Source organism: Manis pentadactyla, chromosome 7 (assembly GCF_030020395.1).
Source record: "Manis pentadactyla isolate mManPen7 chromosome 7, mManPen7.hap1, whole genome shotgun sequence".
NCBI lineage: Eukaryota > Metazoa > Chordata > Mammalia > Pholidota > Manidae > Manis > Manis pentadactyla.
Window position 1 is genome coordinate 25,395,550 of NC_080025.1, and position 16,657 is coordinate 25,412,206.

General features: G+C 44.3%; 1 protein-coding gene across 10 annotated transcripts in view; it reads right to left on the minus strand.

Annotated features, from left to right (window-relative positions):
• TACC1 (transforming acidic coiled-coil containing protein 1) overlaps positions 1 to 16,657 on the minus strand; it is a 98,917-nt gene that overhangs the window by 15,621 nt on the left and 66,639 nt on the right. For 4 of the 10 annotated variants that reach the window (XM_036932159.2, XM_057505187.1, XM_036932154.2 and 1 more), the window contains 5 exons: positions 9,470 to 10,589; positions 7,254 to 7,289; positions 5,952 to 6,012; positions 3,856 to 4,063; positions 1,168 to 1,220 (listed from right to left, as the gene is read on the minus strand). In XM_036932159.2, coding sequence (XP_036788054.2) covers positions 1,168 to 1,220; positions 3,856 to 4,063; positions 5,952 to 6,012; positions 7,254 to 7,289; positions 9,470 to 10,266 — 1,155 coding nt within the window. In that variant the 5' untranslated portion in view covers positions 10,267 to 10,589. The remainder of the gene's footprint in view (positions 1 to 1,167; positions 1,221 to 3,855; positions 4,064 to 5,951; positions 6,013 to 7,253; positions 7,290 to 9,469; positions 10,590 to 16,657) is intronic. The other 6 variants (XM_036932158.2, XM_036932155.2, XM_036932156.2 and 3 more) reach the window with 4 other exon arrangements.

The following is a 16,657-nucleotide window of genomic DNA, read 5'->3' on the forward strand; positions in this document are numbered from 1 at the left end:
CGATGCCTGTGGCCCTGACGAGTGGCCCTCGCCCACCGAGCGTACAGTATCCTCTGACCCTGGAGATGAGCACTGCTTACACCTCCTTGGACTCAGGGCTCTTCCCACCCCTGCCTTTGCATCGGCAACCCTCCTACCTGGGATGCCCTCTGCCTGGCAAACCCCATTTAAAATGGAGTCCCAACAGAGGGACCCAGAAGATGCACCTTAACTAAGTGGTCGGCGTCAGTGCCACCAATAATGTCACACACTGACATCCACAATGTCACTTTGGATGTAATCGTGCCAAAAAAGTATAAACTGAACTTAATCATGAGGAAACCTTAGATGAACCTGAACTGAAAGATCTTCTGCAAAACAACTGACCAGAACTCTTTACAAGTGTCATGGTCGGGAAAGACATAGGCAAACTGAGCAACTGCTGCAGGTTAAAGGAGGGTAAGAATATTGAACTCAGTGCAACGCAGTATCCTGCACCTGAACGAGGATGTTACCAGGACAACTGATAAAAGCTGAACAAATTTATAGATTAGATAATAAAACTGCATCAGTGGTAATTGATTTTGTAGTGTATTGTCACTATATACATGCTAACACATGATCCCTGCCCTGCAGGCATCAGCCCTGGTGCCCAGGACCCCCGGAATACATTCTATTACAACATCCACCAGAGGCTACCACAGTTTCCACTCTGTATCCACGAGCAGCACTGTTCAAAGTATAACTTGAGCCAGAAGTAATTAAAAATTTTCAGTTGTCACATGTAAAATGTAAAACAGATGAAATTAATTTAAATAACATAATGTGGCTAACTGAACATAAGTAAAATATTATCATGTGAATACATAAGCAATGTAGAAAGTTAAGAGACAATTATTTTCCTTCTTTTGCATACTAAGTATTCAAAGACTGGCTGCATTTCACACTTACAGGACACCTCAGTCAGACTTGCTACAGCTCAAGCGCTCAGTAGCCACATGCGGCCAGGGGCTACTGCACAGGACCTCTCCGGACAGACTATGAGCTCAAGGGAAGAAACTGTTTTGCTTATATTTCATCCCCCATCAACAACACTGACTAGAATTTATTTAATAACTTAACATGGGCTTCAAAACAAACACGGAAAAACGGCTCCACTTGTCCCACCCCCCAAGCGTAGGAACTTACTGGCCTGGTGGATCCATCTGTATCCATCTTCTGGAACGTCTCCTTCTCTATGCCTAGAACACAGGGTCATTTTTAGAGTTATCCAAGAAGTCAGCTCTTCTCCTTCCTAGTGAAAAACTCCTGAAGCCCCAGTGCAAGCCCAGAACTACATCTACGAACACATGAAGGCATTTCAAGATTTTCAAAGGGGCAGCAGCGTCCTGCTGGCCGCTGTGTGGAAGGGCCAACATAACGCAGAAGGGAGCGGAGGGCAGTTAGTCGGCTGTAAATGGAGCCTTCACCTCAGGTGGAAAGAACGGCAAGGCTGCCCCCTTGTGGCCATGAATCATTTTGTAAATGAGTTTCAGGAGTAGGAAAGAAACGGTAACACTGAGTGCTATTTTATCGCCAAGTGTGAGATGCATTCAAGTTCCAGCCTAAAGGGTACCCTCAATCTAATTAACGCAGCAGATAAAACAATAAATTCCAAATCCCAATGCCTGAAAAACTAATTTATTATCCTCCCCAAGGCTTCAAACTGGTTTCCTTATCTCCAATTTACTACCAGAGGCAACATTATAAAAACTCAGCACTATGCTTTTTCTAATTAAAGAAATGTATACTCATTGAAGAAAATTTTAAAATATGGAAAAGCACACATTTTTAAAGCTATAATCCACCACACCGAAATAACAAATTACTACTTTAGTGTACAATGTCAGTAATGAATCATTTAAAACACAGCTTGTGACCATACTACTCTGCTTACAAACTTCAGTGGCTCTCCTCTAGCTAGAGAATCAAGCCCGAAAGCCTCAATACAACCTCGTTTTTCCATTTATCCTGTACTCACAGAGAGCTACTGGGCATCTTACCAAGATGGCAGGTTCCTTCCCATCCCTGTGAAAGGAGGCATGTGCCCTGGTGCACGTCTCTGAATCGGTCGATACCTAGCTCAAAGGTGACACTGCCCAGGAAACAGATTGACTCACCTGACAGAGGCAGGACAGCTTCCACTCCACACCCTGCAGCCCACATGACCACAGTCTCTGCTTGCTCCTCTGACCCAGCTGATCAGTTACATACCGTGTGTCACTAGCAGTTCACTAACTCTGAGGACCGCCCTGTATCTAACAGAACCCCAGCTCTATAAATAACCGCTGAAGGCATTTCCTCCAAGTGAGGAACAGTGTCATTCAACAAATATCCGCCACGCACCCACATCAGACGAAATTCAAAGGCAAACCACTCATAGTCCTCAAATGCAAAAAGTTTATCAAAGGTATCTTCTATAATTAACACACAGAACAGGAACGGTTAAGAGGTGAAGTGCAGTGCAGGCCAAAGGGGCAGTTCTGAGATAGTCCTGAAAGGGTGAGCAGAATTTTTATAGGAGGTGGTAAAGAAAGGCATTTCAAATATAAATAACTGTAGGTACAGGAATACTCAGGATTATCCCGCATAACTGGGACAAAGGGGTATAAAGGGAAATGGCAAACAAGGTCTTTGGGAAAGATGTCAGAGCAGAAAGAGGCCTGGGCAGAAACCTGGGACAGTGTCTGGCACATTCTATAGAAGGGAAACTTAGACCAGGGGAGCAGGGGGAAGGCCACGGGGAACTCTCACAAAGTCTGGATTTCCATCTGCATCCCTGGTTTGATGACCAATAGTGTTTTTTTAAAAATTCTGAATATAAAAGGAATTGTGTTCCTGAAGATGAGTTTTTAAATAATGTTTAATGTAGTGAGGAACATGGTTCTTAACATTCCAATACTATGTCAGTAATGAATCATTTAAAACACAGCTTGTGACCATACTACTCTGCTTACAAACCTTCAGTGGCTCTCTAGCTACAGAATCAAGCCCGAAAGCCTCAATAAGACCTCGTTTTCCCATTTATTTAACAAATTAACATGGGCTCAGGTGGAAAGAATGGCAAGGCTGCCCCCTTGTGGCCATAGATGTAACTTGGGACCTGGGAAACCGCTGCGGCTCCAGAATGTTCTGAAAGGTCCAACGGCAGGATGCCTCGGAACAGATTAGTTTAGGTTCTTATCAGAAGATTAAGAAAGATTTTATAGGGTGTTGGTCAATTTCAGTTTGCCACTTGTGTGAGCAGGGAGTTTGTAACAGCCTCGTGTGATGAAAACCACCTCTTCCCCCATGCAGTTAAAGGACCACAGGCTAGACTGCTGAGGCTCGAATCCCAGTTCTGCCGGAACCGGCCAAGTGACCTTGGCCGAGTTACTTTACTTCTGTGTCTCACTTGTCTTCTCTGAAAAATGGGAGAAAGTATAATACCCAGTGAAGAGTATGTGAGTTAACACGTGCCAAGCACTCAGAACTTAGCTGGCATGCCAGCAAGGCCCTAAGCATGCTGCCTGTTACTGTTTCTGTGCCTTGAGCACGCTGGCCCCTCGATGAGTACAGGCCCCTACACTGTAAGATGTGGCCACGTTAAAATAAATCATAACAAAATTCAAGCAGTCTCATACATCAGTGTCTCCCGTACTGCCACTTATCCCGGTGTCCCTGGTTCTTTGATGAGACTCCCTTTGGTGCCTCTTTTCTAGGTGAAGAAGCAAAGCATAGAGCAGTGCCTTAAGTCTATCCTTCAAGGGACCCAGTTCACTAAGGTGTCTCCTGCTTTAGGCTTGCAGGCATTTCTATGCTTATGTACATTAGAAAGATGAAGATAGGCTTCCATACCTGCATCTGAGGATGAAAACGCATGATTTATGGTAGACACAGGAACATTGGAACATTCAAAGTACTCCAGGTCTTCTTCTGGCTCACCTTTCACCTCGGCCCCAGCTGATTTCTGACCAGATGAAGTGGACGCCAGTTTCTCCTCATCAGTAGCATGGCCATCCCTATTAGAAAGGTCTGAAATCTGGGAGATCACTGCTCCATCATCCTGGGAAATGCAATAGATAAGATGCTGTTGTTCAGGAGGGAAAACGGTGGGGAAATGACATCTCTGCAATGATGGCAGGCACCTTCCCACCTGGACGTTCAGTAAGAGTTCACTGCAGATGTGTGTACAAAGCAAGGAGGGAGCTGGGGTCTCAATCACAGAATGTTGTGCTTTCTAGAAACTAGCTCCAGTAATTCAACTCTGAGGTTTGAAGAATTAAGCTTTTCTAGCCTAAATTTATAAGCAAGAAATTTAAGTGGTGCAATGCAGTGGTCTTCTAATATTTTGCCCACATACCGTTCAATTTTGGGGATAATCTATGTGCCCCAGTGTATTTTCAGATGACATCTAAAACTTTTCAGCATATGTCAAAATAACTGTAAACGATGTAAGAGCTGGTGTATTTTAAATACTGGCCTTGCTTAATTTGATCTAGTTACTCTGGTTATTTGATACTCTATGGTTTATTTGTAATCTATTTGATACTTTAAGATCTATTTGAAATCTTACAGAAAACAGCTCTTTAACAGTCAGAAATTTACATTATTCTTTTTCCTCTCTGAATTTGTATTTCCACCAAGAAATTATTCCAAGAAATGCATGTATATGCTTCAAAGTCTTTTAAAGGGCTTCCAATAATATTTCTATGTTAAAAAGAAAGCTGAAAGTTAAAAAACAAAAACAAGAAACACCTTTATCTATGACCGTTAAGTCTCTAAGTATTAACATTTTTCTGCTGGGAAGTTATTACAATTACTAACGCACACTTTATTCTAAAAATATTACAACTTCAGATAAGTACTATCAAACACAAAAGCAAATTTTTACTAAAAATGGGTATCAACCATATCATTTTATTACACCAATTTTTAAAAACTTATACGGGTGCAATATGTTATTTTTCTGAATGAAATCAAAGGTAAGTCATGGTTCTTATTATCTGCCTTCATGGCCTTTGAAGGTGGATGTTTTATACATTTGTAAGAGATGAATAAATAAATCAGAATGCAAATTCTTTTAAAAAAATCATCTTAAACCATGTACCAAGTTTTTGGGTCCAAACTGTGTAGAATAAGGTGAACTTAAAATGCATTCTATTAACTAATGAGTGTATTTCTACAGTCATAGTTAGGCTAAAATAAAGTTTAAAAGAAAAAAAAGGGATCTTATTACAATCTCATCAAATGGGCCTGGGTTTTTGGTTTTTTATTTGTGTTTCCCAATTAATTCATATACTCATGCACAAATACTTATTGCTAGAATAAAGTAAGAGTCAGCATCAATTTTATTCTTGTTTCTCATTTTTAGCATAATCAATAAGGAGTCTTACTTTATAGTAGGTGAAACATAAGTGAGTTTTGTAATAGAAATCTCTTGATTCTTCTAACTCCTTTCCAAGTTATGTATCCAAAAGTTCTATCATCAAAAAATAAATTTGCATTTGAGATATTATATGAGATTTTGAGATAACTGACATATAACATTGTGACAAAAATTATTTTGACAACTCAGGTTTTCTTATTTTGTTGAAAGCAATGAATAAGAAAACTATAAAAAACAAAAAAAAATTATCTAGTCATGACAGTCAATCACCTTCTTAACACCAGTATTTAAAATCTCCCCTTTGTTTGGTTTACACACCTAATTTATTAAGATTTCAAATGAGTGAGAGGGAACTTTACCCAAATAAAGTGGAAACAATAATAGCGGAAGGTTCCCTTGTCCTCAGGGTCTTCTCAGATCACTAGGAAGTTAAGGGTCTGGACTGTCCTTTCCAGGAACCTGAGCACTCAGATAACCTGGGCAAGTCTTCATTAATGCCCCGCCACCCTTCCCAATTTGGGGACCACCAGTTAAAGAGACATTCTGGTGACAGGCACAGACTTACCTGAGAACACCCATCCAAAGCAAGAGACTCTGTTTCATATTTCTTCACCTTACAGCCACTCCTGGAAAGAAAATAAAGAAGAAGAAGAAAAAAATGCAGGCGGGTTTGGAATCACATAGACAACTTCCAGGCTTAAGATGGAGCAGAAGTAGCAATGTGTGCGGACAGAAGCCAAAGCGTGGGGCACCACACAAGTCATACATCAACACACTAGAGGTGAGCACACCTGTTACTGCTCTGCACCTCTCCCAAGAGCACGGCAAGCGAACAGCTGCAGCTCAGCTCATCCTCTGGGAAAACCTCCTTGGCGTGCTTCAGTGATGTTGACCCCCAGGACTCTGACCCCTACAGGTTTTAATTACCATCAAAACCCTCCTTAGCACCTACAGACAATCGTTCATCTGATCCTTACTCACTCAGCTTTGACTTATTAGAAAAATTACCACACTGGACCAGATTCTTTAGAAAATTTTTATTGCACTAAAAGCCACAGAAATCTGATAAGAGAACTCCAGACCTGTGTGCTAACAGAGAAGAACAGTGGTCAACGGAAACTATAAAAATAAAAATACTTGAGTAACTTGTTACCATTCCTATTAAGTAGAAAGATGGAAAATGAACGTCAGTCATATTATGCAAAGGCCAGAACCGGGAAAGGCTCAAACCACTTGTCATTTTTAACCAGTACGTAATTTGTGATCCCAAGACTGGGTCACATTCTGTTTTAATGAACTTAAAATATTTCCAGTAAAAATGCCACTCTAACCGCCACCCTCTCCACCAAACTACAACTTTTCTTTCTTTGGGGAAAAAAAAGACGAGCATGTAAGTTACCAAAATGCACAGGTCACTATCTAGTTTGTGGTTTTCTATCCTAAGGCTCCTGCTAAAGGCCACCCCTACTGCCAAACTCAAGCTGACTCTGAAATATATCCCCTGCTCCAAGCCAGCAGCTTTATGATCCAAACAAAAAGCCACCGCTTTCCAACATGAAATAGCAGCGCCATCCCTCAGACCTGCTGGGCTCATCTAGGGGCCAAGCCAGCACTCAGAAGGAAGCGCCACACGAGGTGTGCCAAGCCAGGGAGCGTGAGCTCTCGCACCTAAGGTGGGAAGGCTGCTGTCCACTCCTTTAGGTACAGACGATTGCAAGGCTGGGCTGACTCAGTAGAGGGCAAATGAAATGCAGGAAGTTGCCAGAAGGTCAGACTCAGAAACAGAAGCCAACATGCTATGGAGAGATGGTCTGGGCAGGGAGGGAGAGGAAAAGCCAATGGTCCTGGGAACAGCAGGAGTACTTACAACAGAAAACAGAGAAATTTCACTTGTTCAGTAGTCCTGATGCACCAACAAAATCAGAGACAGGAAAGAGACAGACAGATGGAGAGAAAAATCATGTAAAGCCTGGAATATTTATCTCTAATCTGGTTGATGTAAATGTTCTATGAGGTGAGATACAAATTAAAAATATTTGTGAATGTTATCACTGGTGAGTGAATGATTATCAGGTACCTCAACCCCACTGGAGTGAAAGTAGTAGAAACACTCAGAAATGTCACATGTCCAAATTTAGAGATGAAAAGTTAACTTCCAAGTATTTGTAAATATTTCACTGTTGAGAACATTTACTCTTCAATGTCCAGTCATCCAGTTTAAAGGCAATGCATGAATAAATAGTTGAAAGTGTATCTGCTTACATCTACTGTAGGCCTGTATCACTAAGAAGATTAAAATGGTTTCACAAAATATATCATTTGGTCCACAAAATCCCAATCACAGTATGATGTCTCCACTTTACAAATGAAGAATCCAAGATGCCAATTATGTGTGCATCTTTTAAGAAGTCATTCAAGTAACTTGTTAAAACAGCTTCTAACTCTCCACCAGCTTCTACCACTGCGTGGATACTTCCGGTCTTTCCTACCAACAATGGGGTTTGCTAAGCAAAACTCCCAGAGTTACCCAAGAGGCTGAGCACCCTTTCCTTGTAGAAAGAACAAAGAGACAAGAGTTTTGATTGCATAGGAGTTAAAAAACAAAATCCATAAGGCATATTAGATCAAGAAGTCCAATCACCAAAAACAGAGGAGGAAAATGCTATTAAGGGAGGGTGGTAGGACTCAAGAGAGGCTGTTTCTTGCTACTAAAAATACAGTGGAAGATAAATTTCCCTCCCTCTGGCCCAGATTTCATTTATCTAACATGAAGACACTGGCTATGTACCCTCAACATGCAACTCAAAGGAAAGCTCCCAAAGCTACTTATCGACCTTGCTAGCCAAAGGGGGCCTCTTCAGGATAAACCGTATCAGGAAGCACCAAGGCAATGACTTGGCCAACACACACCCCAAGCACTGTCCAGACACAGGCAACCACCCTTAGCCACAGAAGAGACTTTGAGGACGCCCGATCAGTAATAGTTTCCAGCAATCATTTAACTGCTCATATATAATCAAACAGATCAAGAACTACTACTGCCAGCTCATCCCCCCTTAGACATTCTGGGGTTGCCGAGGAACTGATTCCTCTGTTGCCCAAGCTTCTCGGTCCTGCCAATACTTTCTGCTCTTTAAACCTCTCTCTAGCATTCACCACACCGTCATGCACTTTTCTTTATGTCATAGGATTGCTGAGTATCATTTCCTCTACTCGGCTAGGTGACAGCTAGAAATATGGTACCTCTTCTCATCTGCCCTTTATATATTTCGTCCTCCATATCACTAGTCCTTCTTTATAGCTAATTTTTAGTAAAATGTCACAGGGTCACAAAGGGATGTATTGTCATCAACTCAAGTTCTGTGATAAGGTAACCTGTAACAAATTTAAACTGAAACTTGACGCAGAACATGGCCTGAGGTTGACCACTGGGGGACTCCAGGGACTTGGTGAAAGGGCTCCAGGCTTCCCAGGAGGAGGAGACGGCGGGAAGGCAGACAACACATGCCAAAACACTGACTTACTGAGTCAGATTTACGTGATCATTTAAAATATTCTTGATTCTCATTGGAAATTCACCTCCTTATTGATGGAGCCACAAGCTGAACACAGAGACATGAGAATTATCACCAACTTTTAGTGGTAGGGTTGTTTCCAATAAAATATCACAGCTTTCTAAGTGAAAGACCCTTTTGGACCATTTTCCATACATTATCGATATTAGACAGGGATCCTGTGGCGTGAATGTTTGTTTTATCTGCAGAAATCTGAAGATGGTGGCTAGCACTGAGGCCTGAGTTCTGTACAGCCCAGAGAGGATTTCTGAAACCATCAAATCTCTTATGCCATTTTTTTTTTAACAGGAAAAAAGTACCCAAAGTGGGGGAAAAATGTGCTCCCTTGAATAATCAGAACAGGGCAGACATCAAAAGGGAAAGCTCTGGTATTTCTGACTCCATGCAAGAGTTAGGCAACATAGTGAAGAGCAAAGGTAACTCAAGTTCCCCAAACCTCAAGCAGCAGCTGGCTGCCAAACGCACAGGGAGGACACAGAACACAACGCCCACACCCGCCATCACTCACGTTATTAAACGCGACTTGGCCTTCTTGGGTGATTCTAAGATCTCATTAACGTGACTACCAACAGGGGAACAGAAGTCACCGCTTGTTAACGTTGTGGTTGGTTTAAAGGGAGCCAGGGATCCGTCAAAGTGGTAGGGGCCCTTGGAGGAGAGGGGAGGGGGGTTCTGCAGAGTGGGGTGGCCCCCGAGGGGGCTGAAGGTGGGGTCCTCCCTCTGGCTGGGACCCAGCTGAGAAGATACTTGGGCGACAGGGCCCTGGCCAGGGGCCGGCTCTGGAGGCTGCTCCGCAGCCCTGGAGTCTCCCGGCTCAATGACGCCCTCTTTCTGTGCCTTGGGAGTCGGTCGGCTACCCAGTTTCCTGCCCAGTTTCCTTGGAAGGTCTTTCCTGGGATCTGCATTTTCCACGTCTTCTGTGAAATCAAACTCCAGCTGCAGAGGAGAGCCCCGGGCCTCCTCCAGCAGCTCGGCCCCGGGGCCGCCGGCGTCGTAGCCGGGCGCCCTGGGCATTCCCTCTCCGCCGGGGGCAGGTTCCTGGGTCCCGCGCCCTCCCGGTGAGGGGGGCGCTGTGCCCCCACCCACCGCACCAGGCGCGAGCGGACGCGGGGCCTGCGTCAGAGGTGTGCCCGCCGGCGGTGCCTCCCCTTCTGGGAAGTCGCCAAATGTCCTCTTCCGCAGCGAGACGGGCCTGGGCCTTCTCAGCTTGCTCCTGCCGGGCGCAGGCTCAGGACAGGCGCCCCCGGGCTTCGGCTCCGCCTCTGGGGACGCTTCCAGCGCAGCCCCCGTGGCGCCTTCGGTCATCGCCTTGTCCCGGGCGGACCCTGCGGCGCCGGAGGGCAGAGCCTCGCCGGGCAGAGCCTCGCCGGCGACCGCAGTCACGCGGCCATGGGCGGCTTTGCTTCCACGATCTGCCGGGATATCCGTGGAATTCTTGGTTTCTACTGAAAAGGGCCTCACTACTGAAATTTTGCTAGTATCATACTCGGTTTCTTCCCTGAACTCCTTGACTGGGTGAGCATCAATAGCCTTCTGAGATGCTTCATTTTCTGGAGGTCTAGAACGAGTCTCGGACGGACATTTTTCAACCACTTCTGCTACCAGCTGTTCATCAACTTCCTCTGATTCTAAAACAAAACACATAAGCCATCTATTAAAGAATTATCTTTCCGACATTGGTAAATATTCTCTACTAGCTGAATCCACACAGACAAACCGCAAGCTGGGCCCTCTCTGCTTTTATTAGGCATCTTTAAGGTTCAGCAGGGATGGCAGCGCAGCCTGAAAGGGAACAGCTGGCACTATACCCTAAGACGAATTTTCCATCCCAAATTGCGTGTGTGTTGTATCCAAGTTATACAAATAATAATTATACCAAATAGAGAGCTATTTAGGAAAAGGCTAAAGATATAGCCCCCTGTAGAGCATATTAATATGATGTTAAAATCTCATAGGTTAACACCACTGGTCTGGAAGAAACCTTGGACGCTGACAGCTTAGGTATAGGGGTAAGATCTGGCATTGAGACATGCCCCAGGCACTGCCTGACAGCTTCAGGGTCCCAATTTTAAACACAGAAAATGGATTTTAATCTGTAAATGATAAAAACTAGTACTCTCTCTTCCCCTGGAATAGAATTTAAATAATCAGACTGCTTCAAAATCACATGAAAAGCTCACCATGGCCTGCTCAGAATGATTTCCCTGCAGACTTAAAAAGAACCGAATAAAAAAAAAATAACCTGAAAAAGCTGATACAGAAATGGCTTTAAAAACAAAAAGTCCTTATTTTTCTAAGACACAAATGATAAGACAATAAAGCTGTTTCTTTCTTTAGATGCTGTGACTCTAAGCTGGGCCAGAAATTCTCTCAAATCACAAGTGAAAAAGATCCTTTTAAATTGGGGTCTTATCAGGAGAAATGTTGCAATTGGGAAGGTGTAAAATGAGGGTATTTCTTTAAAAGCCACACGAAGAGCATGCTTTCCCTGCCTTGGATATTGGAAATAACAGTAGAGTATCAGCAAGCCTGAACAAATCGATTATTATCATAGCAGCTCATGATTTTAAAGGAAACTCAGCGATGACCCTCTGATCCTACCTCCTACTCCTAATCCAGGATCCAAAAGCTAAGCCTCCCTGTAATAGTCTCGTAAAGCCCATCTTCTTACACGGCTCCTTTATTACCAGGGTTGGGCAGGGCTCACAAACTCGCCCGCACAGATGCTTCCTTCTCTCAATGTCCAACGTTAAGTTTTGCTGTGAAATATGTATTTAACTATTACTAATACTGTATTTTTAAAAAAGCTCTCAATGCATGATATCCAGGATTTGCTTTAACACACTTCAGAAGAATATTTTTTTAAAAAGAGAAAGTAAATGTGGCAAATCCTGACATACTGCATCTGGGGATGGGTGTCTGGGGGTTTCCACAGCAGTAGGAATACGCACTTTCTATTCACTGTGTGATGTTAGGAGCTAAACACAATACAATTTTTTCTATTACCTAATTTCTCTCCCATTCTTCTCTCCTTGCCACTGACTTCTAAACATTTACCACCCGTGTCCTTCATGGGCTCCCTGGGCCCAAAGACCCCGTCCTTGTGTTCCTTCCCCACAGGCTGGAGCTGACCTGGGGACAGGGCAAGGCCACAGACAAGGAGAGGCAGGGTTCCCCTTAGTGGCCATGGCCCACCTGAGCAGACAGCTCAAGGAGCTGTGCCAGGGGACTCCCCGCCAGCATTCTGTGGCCCACGCAGGCCAGGTGCCAGGGAAATAAACCTGCGCGGGCACTGCAAACCCCACCTTGCTCTAGCATCTTCCATCAGCAGTAGGAAGTATTGACGGGGTGGGAGGGGGTGGGTAGCAGAGGGCTGCTCACTGACTTAAGCCAGTTTTGGGAGTTGTGAGAGTGTAAAACAAGAAAACAACTAGTCAACCACGTACCTCAAAGAGGTATGCTTGAGTAAGATTTCATGTGCATTTCCTCTGAATCAGCAAGTGTACTGGTGGGCTGACCCCACACCTGCTGCTGCCCTCAAACAGAACCTAAACTTCAAGGTAACTGGGCAGGAGGGTGCAACCCATCTCAGAAGGCCTGACTCACCTCGCCTACCTTCCCGCAGTGAGAGCTCTGCCCCAGCTGCCAGTCCCTGCTTTGCATGTGAAAACACTGTTACATAACTGACCTTCCTCTATGCAGCCTTCCGGTTTTATAAAACCCTGTATTCCTTTAAAAACCTTCCTCCAGGCTGGATAGCTCTCTCCCTGGAATGAATCTGATGAACTCGGACGAGGGAGGATTCTGACAAGCACAGCACTGCCTGGAGGCTTGGTGAACACAGACATACATTAGATCAGTAGATAAAGTCAAAGCAAACACACAGGAAATCCAAAGATAGACCAACACCTCCACTCCTGCCACATTTGTTGCTGTTAATGAAATTCTTCCATAACCAGCCTCCCCTAAACCCACAGGGCTGTGTGACTTGCCGTGGGTGCTCTAAAACAGTACCTGCCTGCTTACACTTATTCAGGACCGACTATTCTCATGTAAAAAGAGATCTCCCCTCCCCTTTATAATACTTTTAAAAGAAAGGGCACAGAATGCCAAAATTTTAAAGACAGAGATAATGACACCCTGGTTTGCACTCCAGTATATTGAAAATACACTGGGTTAAAATTCAAGTTTATAAAAAACCTTGAAAGCCTTTAGAAGAGGGGAAATTCCATTCACAAAAAATATTTTTGAAACTCAGAAATATATTTGCCTAACATATTCTGAGGACCCACATGGCCACTGCTCTCACATGTATAATCTCATTTCAGAGGTCATGACACAGAACCACTTGGGAAACAATGTACAGTAACTTGGGATCTGGTATTATTCTCAAACAGGGTTGACTTTTGACAAAAGGTCTGCAAGCTCCTCTTAGATCTGTCCATTGCTTCCTGTCCTTTAGCTATGGAAGGCCCTTTTTACGGGTTTCTAAATACCTGACATGTAAAGCGAGGAAGCTGCAAAAATTTGAACAGGCCCCATATGGCACAGACACTGGGCTTCTCCTAACCTTGAAATCCACAAACGGTAAGGCACCCAAGTCTACGATGCGAGGTCTGGCTCTAAGGCAATAGCCTTACAACAAAATCTCAGAACCAATACATGAAAATGAATGGCCTCTAAGGGATTCAGGAAAGATTCTTAGATAAATTTTCAGAGGGTCCATGGAGCCCCTGAAACTAAGTGAAAAACTGTGTCAGAATGTCCTCCCAGGGAGAAAACCCAAAGCCTCCCTCAGGCCTGGTGTTTGGGAAGCACGGCTCCAGAAGACTGTACTTTGGGACCCTGAGGGACCTCCAAAGGGCGCCTCTCATTGCTTTACAGTTCTTACTTCAATACCCCCACAAATCTCTACAGTGGGGCTGAAAAACTCTCAGGCTACTTAGGAAGAAAATCTTAACATCAAAGACAAAGCGTGTCGCCTCCAAGAACACTCAGAAGGCATGTGTTCCAAGTGCTGTTTTAAGGAGTTTTAAGTGTGGACTAAACCTCTGAGAGGGAACACTCACTAAAACACAAATTCCAACAGGAATGTTTAAACAAAAGGCAGCCACCCTGTATCATTCATGGTGCCAGCGAGACAGGCCTGAAGGGTAAAGCTGGGGGGGATGGTCCGTCGGCACACGGCGAGGTAGGAAGGCTCACTCGCAGACCACCCTGGGTGGAGACTCACCCCAGGAACAGTGGGTATGCATCCTCCCCTGGAGCCTGCCTCAGGGTCTGTGTGCCGCGCGCTGGGCACCGCCAGCAGGCAGCCAACTCTGGCCTCGTCTGCATGCCCTTCATGCTTTACCTACATGGAGCTAAGTTCCTCTAGTCACTGCTGGATACTTAAAGAACATGCATGGGAAGGGGATCCAAACCGCTAGCCTGCCTGGTGAACCGTGGCCGTGGGCTGGCCTCAGGTGCAGGTCTGGTACCGAAAAGCCCTGGTGGGCAGGCTCACACACTGGATATGCAGGAAACACCAGATGTGCAGGAGAACCAGGCAGCAGAGGAGCTGCCTCTCACGAGAGGACAATGTGAGGCGAGAAAAGGGAGGAAGTCTCCTTTAACTACTATGTCAGGCATGGTGACCGAGCATTTTACAAACAAAAACACATGCAGTCGACATGAGGATTAAAGAGGACGCACAGAGATAATCTCATGTCTCAAGGACTAAGAATTAGAGGTAGCAAGCAATTTTAGCAAGCAACCAGACCATAAACCCTCCTCACTATTTCCCATTTCAAAAAGTACTGTCTCTGGTGCCTTCCACTGAGCTGAAACTGAGAATAAAGTCTATGTAATAAAAGATACAAACAATAATTTTAAAAAAATAAAGGCCAAAACATATTTGAAAAATGAGCCCACTATCACACTATTAATAAACAGGATACCAGTTTAACCCATCAGATTTATAAAAATTAAAATATTGGTGATTCTCAGGGACAGGTGCTAGGCTCACACATTCTGCGGGAAAGCATACGGTGGACCTCTCAGGAAGTGCCCAGCAACACGTACCAAAATCCAAAATGAATATTCTTCAGCTCATCACTTCCACTGCTAGGAATTTAATTATTCTCATGAAGAGGGCTGAACACACACATATGTACAAGGATGAGGGTGGTCCCTGAAGTGTTGGTTCCTACACACTTTTTTGCACTCTTTAATTAGAAAGTATGGTCCGGGACTCAGAGATAACTGAAAGTGTAACCTCACACTGGAATCCTGTATGGTATTACACAACGAAGCAGACCTGGCCGTGCTAATATAGGAGGGACTCTAAGACACACAAAGGGAAGAATAGTGTGGGAGATATGAGACCTTCTTCAATGTAAACATATAAAGACATAAAACTTCTATTCTGAGAACAAAATCCTTCTTGAGCACAAAAATCTCTTCTGACCCCAAACCTAATCCCTTCATACCCATTTCTCCTTTATCTGCACAAGATTCCTATTTCCAACCCTAACCAGCTCTATCTTTCCTCCTGCAAGGCAGAAGGGTAGAACTGAGTGTTTGGGGCTATTTTGAACCGTCTCCCTCCTAAAAAATTATTAATTACACTACTATTCTAACTGTGCTTGGAGCTCTAGATCCATTATGTTAACTACAGTTTACAGATGAAGAAACCATGGCTCAGAATAGTTCACTCACACTCACACACACACACACACACACAGGCGGGGACACACACACAGGCGGGGAGGGGAAGGCATCTGGTCAGGATGGGAGCAGAGGGGCAGTCTCTTGACACAAACCACCAGGGCCGTGCTTCTGAGCGCTTGGAAGTGAGATGAGAAATCTGTATGGCCAAGCTGGTGGACTCTCAAACAGACGGAACTATGCTCTAGTCTGTCCTCACTGCTGAGGCGATCCCACAGTTGCATATCCCCCAGATTATAATGTGTCTCATAATTAGCAAACCCCAATCTATACAACTATAGAATAGAACCCTTGGCTACCAAGGCATTGTGGCCTGGATTCTGAACTCAAGCCCAGAGTATGGGTCTCTGACCACATGAAGGATGTACGGAGAATAATACAAACCTAAGGGTCCAGCAATGACCGTGAGGCTTTACAAATGCATAACAGTGACTGACCATGAGCCACAGCAGAAGAAATTCCACATAAAGTCCAAACCAGATGTTCAATGTCAGCACCCCCCAATTAGACTATTAGCTTCATCAGGTCTTGAGGCCCTAAAATCAAATCATAAAATATTTTCTAAGATAATCATCTAACCACAACCCCTTATGACTGCCTCACACACTGTGCTAGGCATGAAGGGACCCCCAAAAGAGTACATGGGGCTTACAACCCAGAGAGAGGGGTCAAAGCCACACCCAAAGCCCTGGGGAGCCCAGTCAAGTGCGGAACCACGAGGGAATAGCTGCCACCTTCCCATGTGACTACCGCCTCAATGGCTGTACACAGAAAACATTGCCACTGCCGGACTCTGATTCAAGGAATCAGTGTCTGGGCCACTAACTTCTCTTTCCTTTCTAAATGAGTTATTTCCTCTTTGAATCTGCCTTCATATTCAGCAAAATAACTTTCCAGAAGCATTATATGAAATAATAATTATTTTTGAAAGCCAGCTAAGTTCTATTCTAAAAGGACCTCTATTATTGACTTAGAAGCAAGCTGTGGG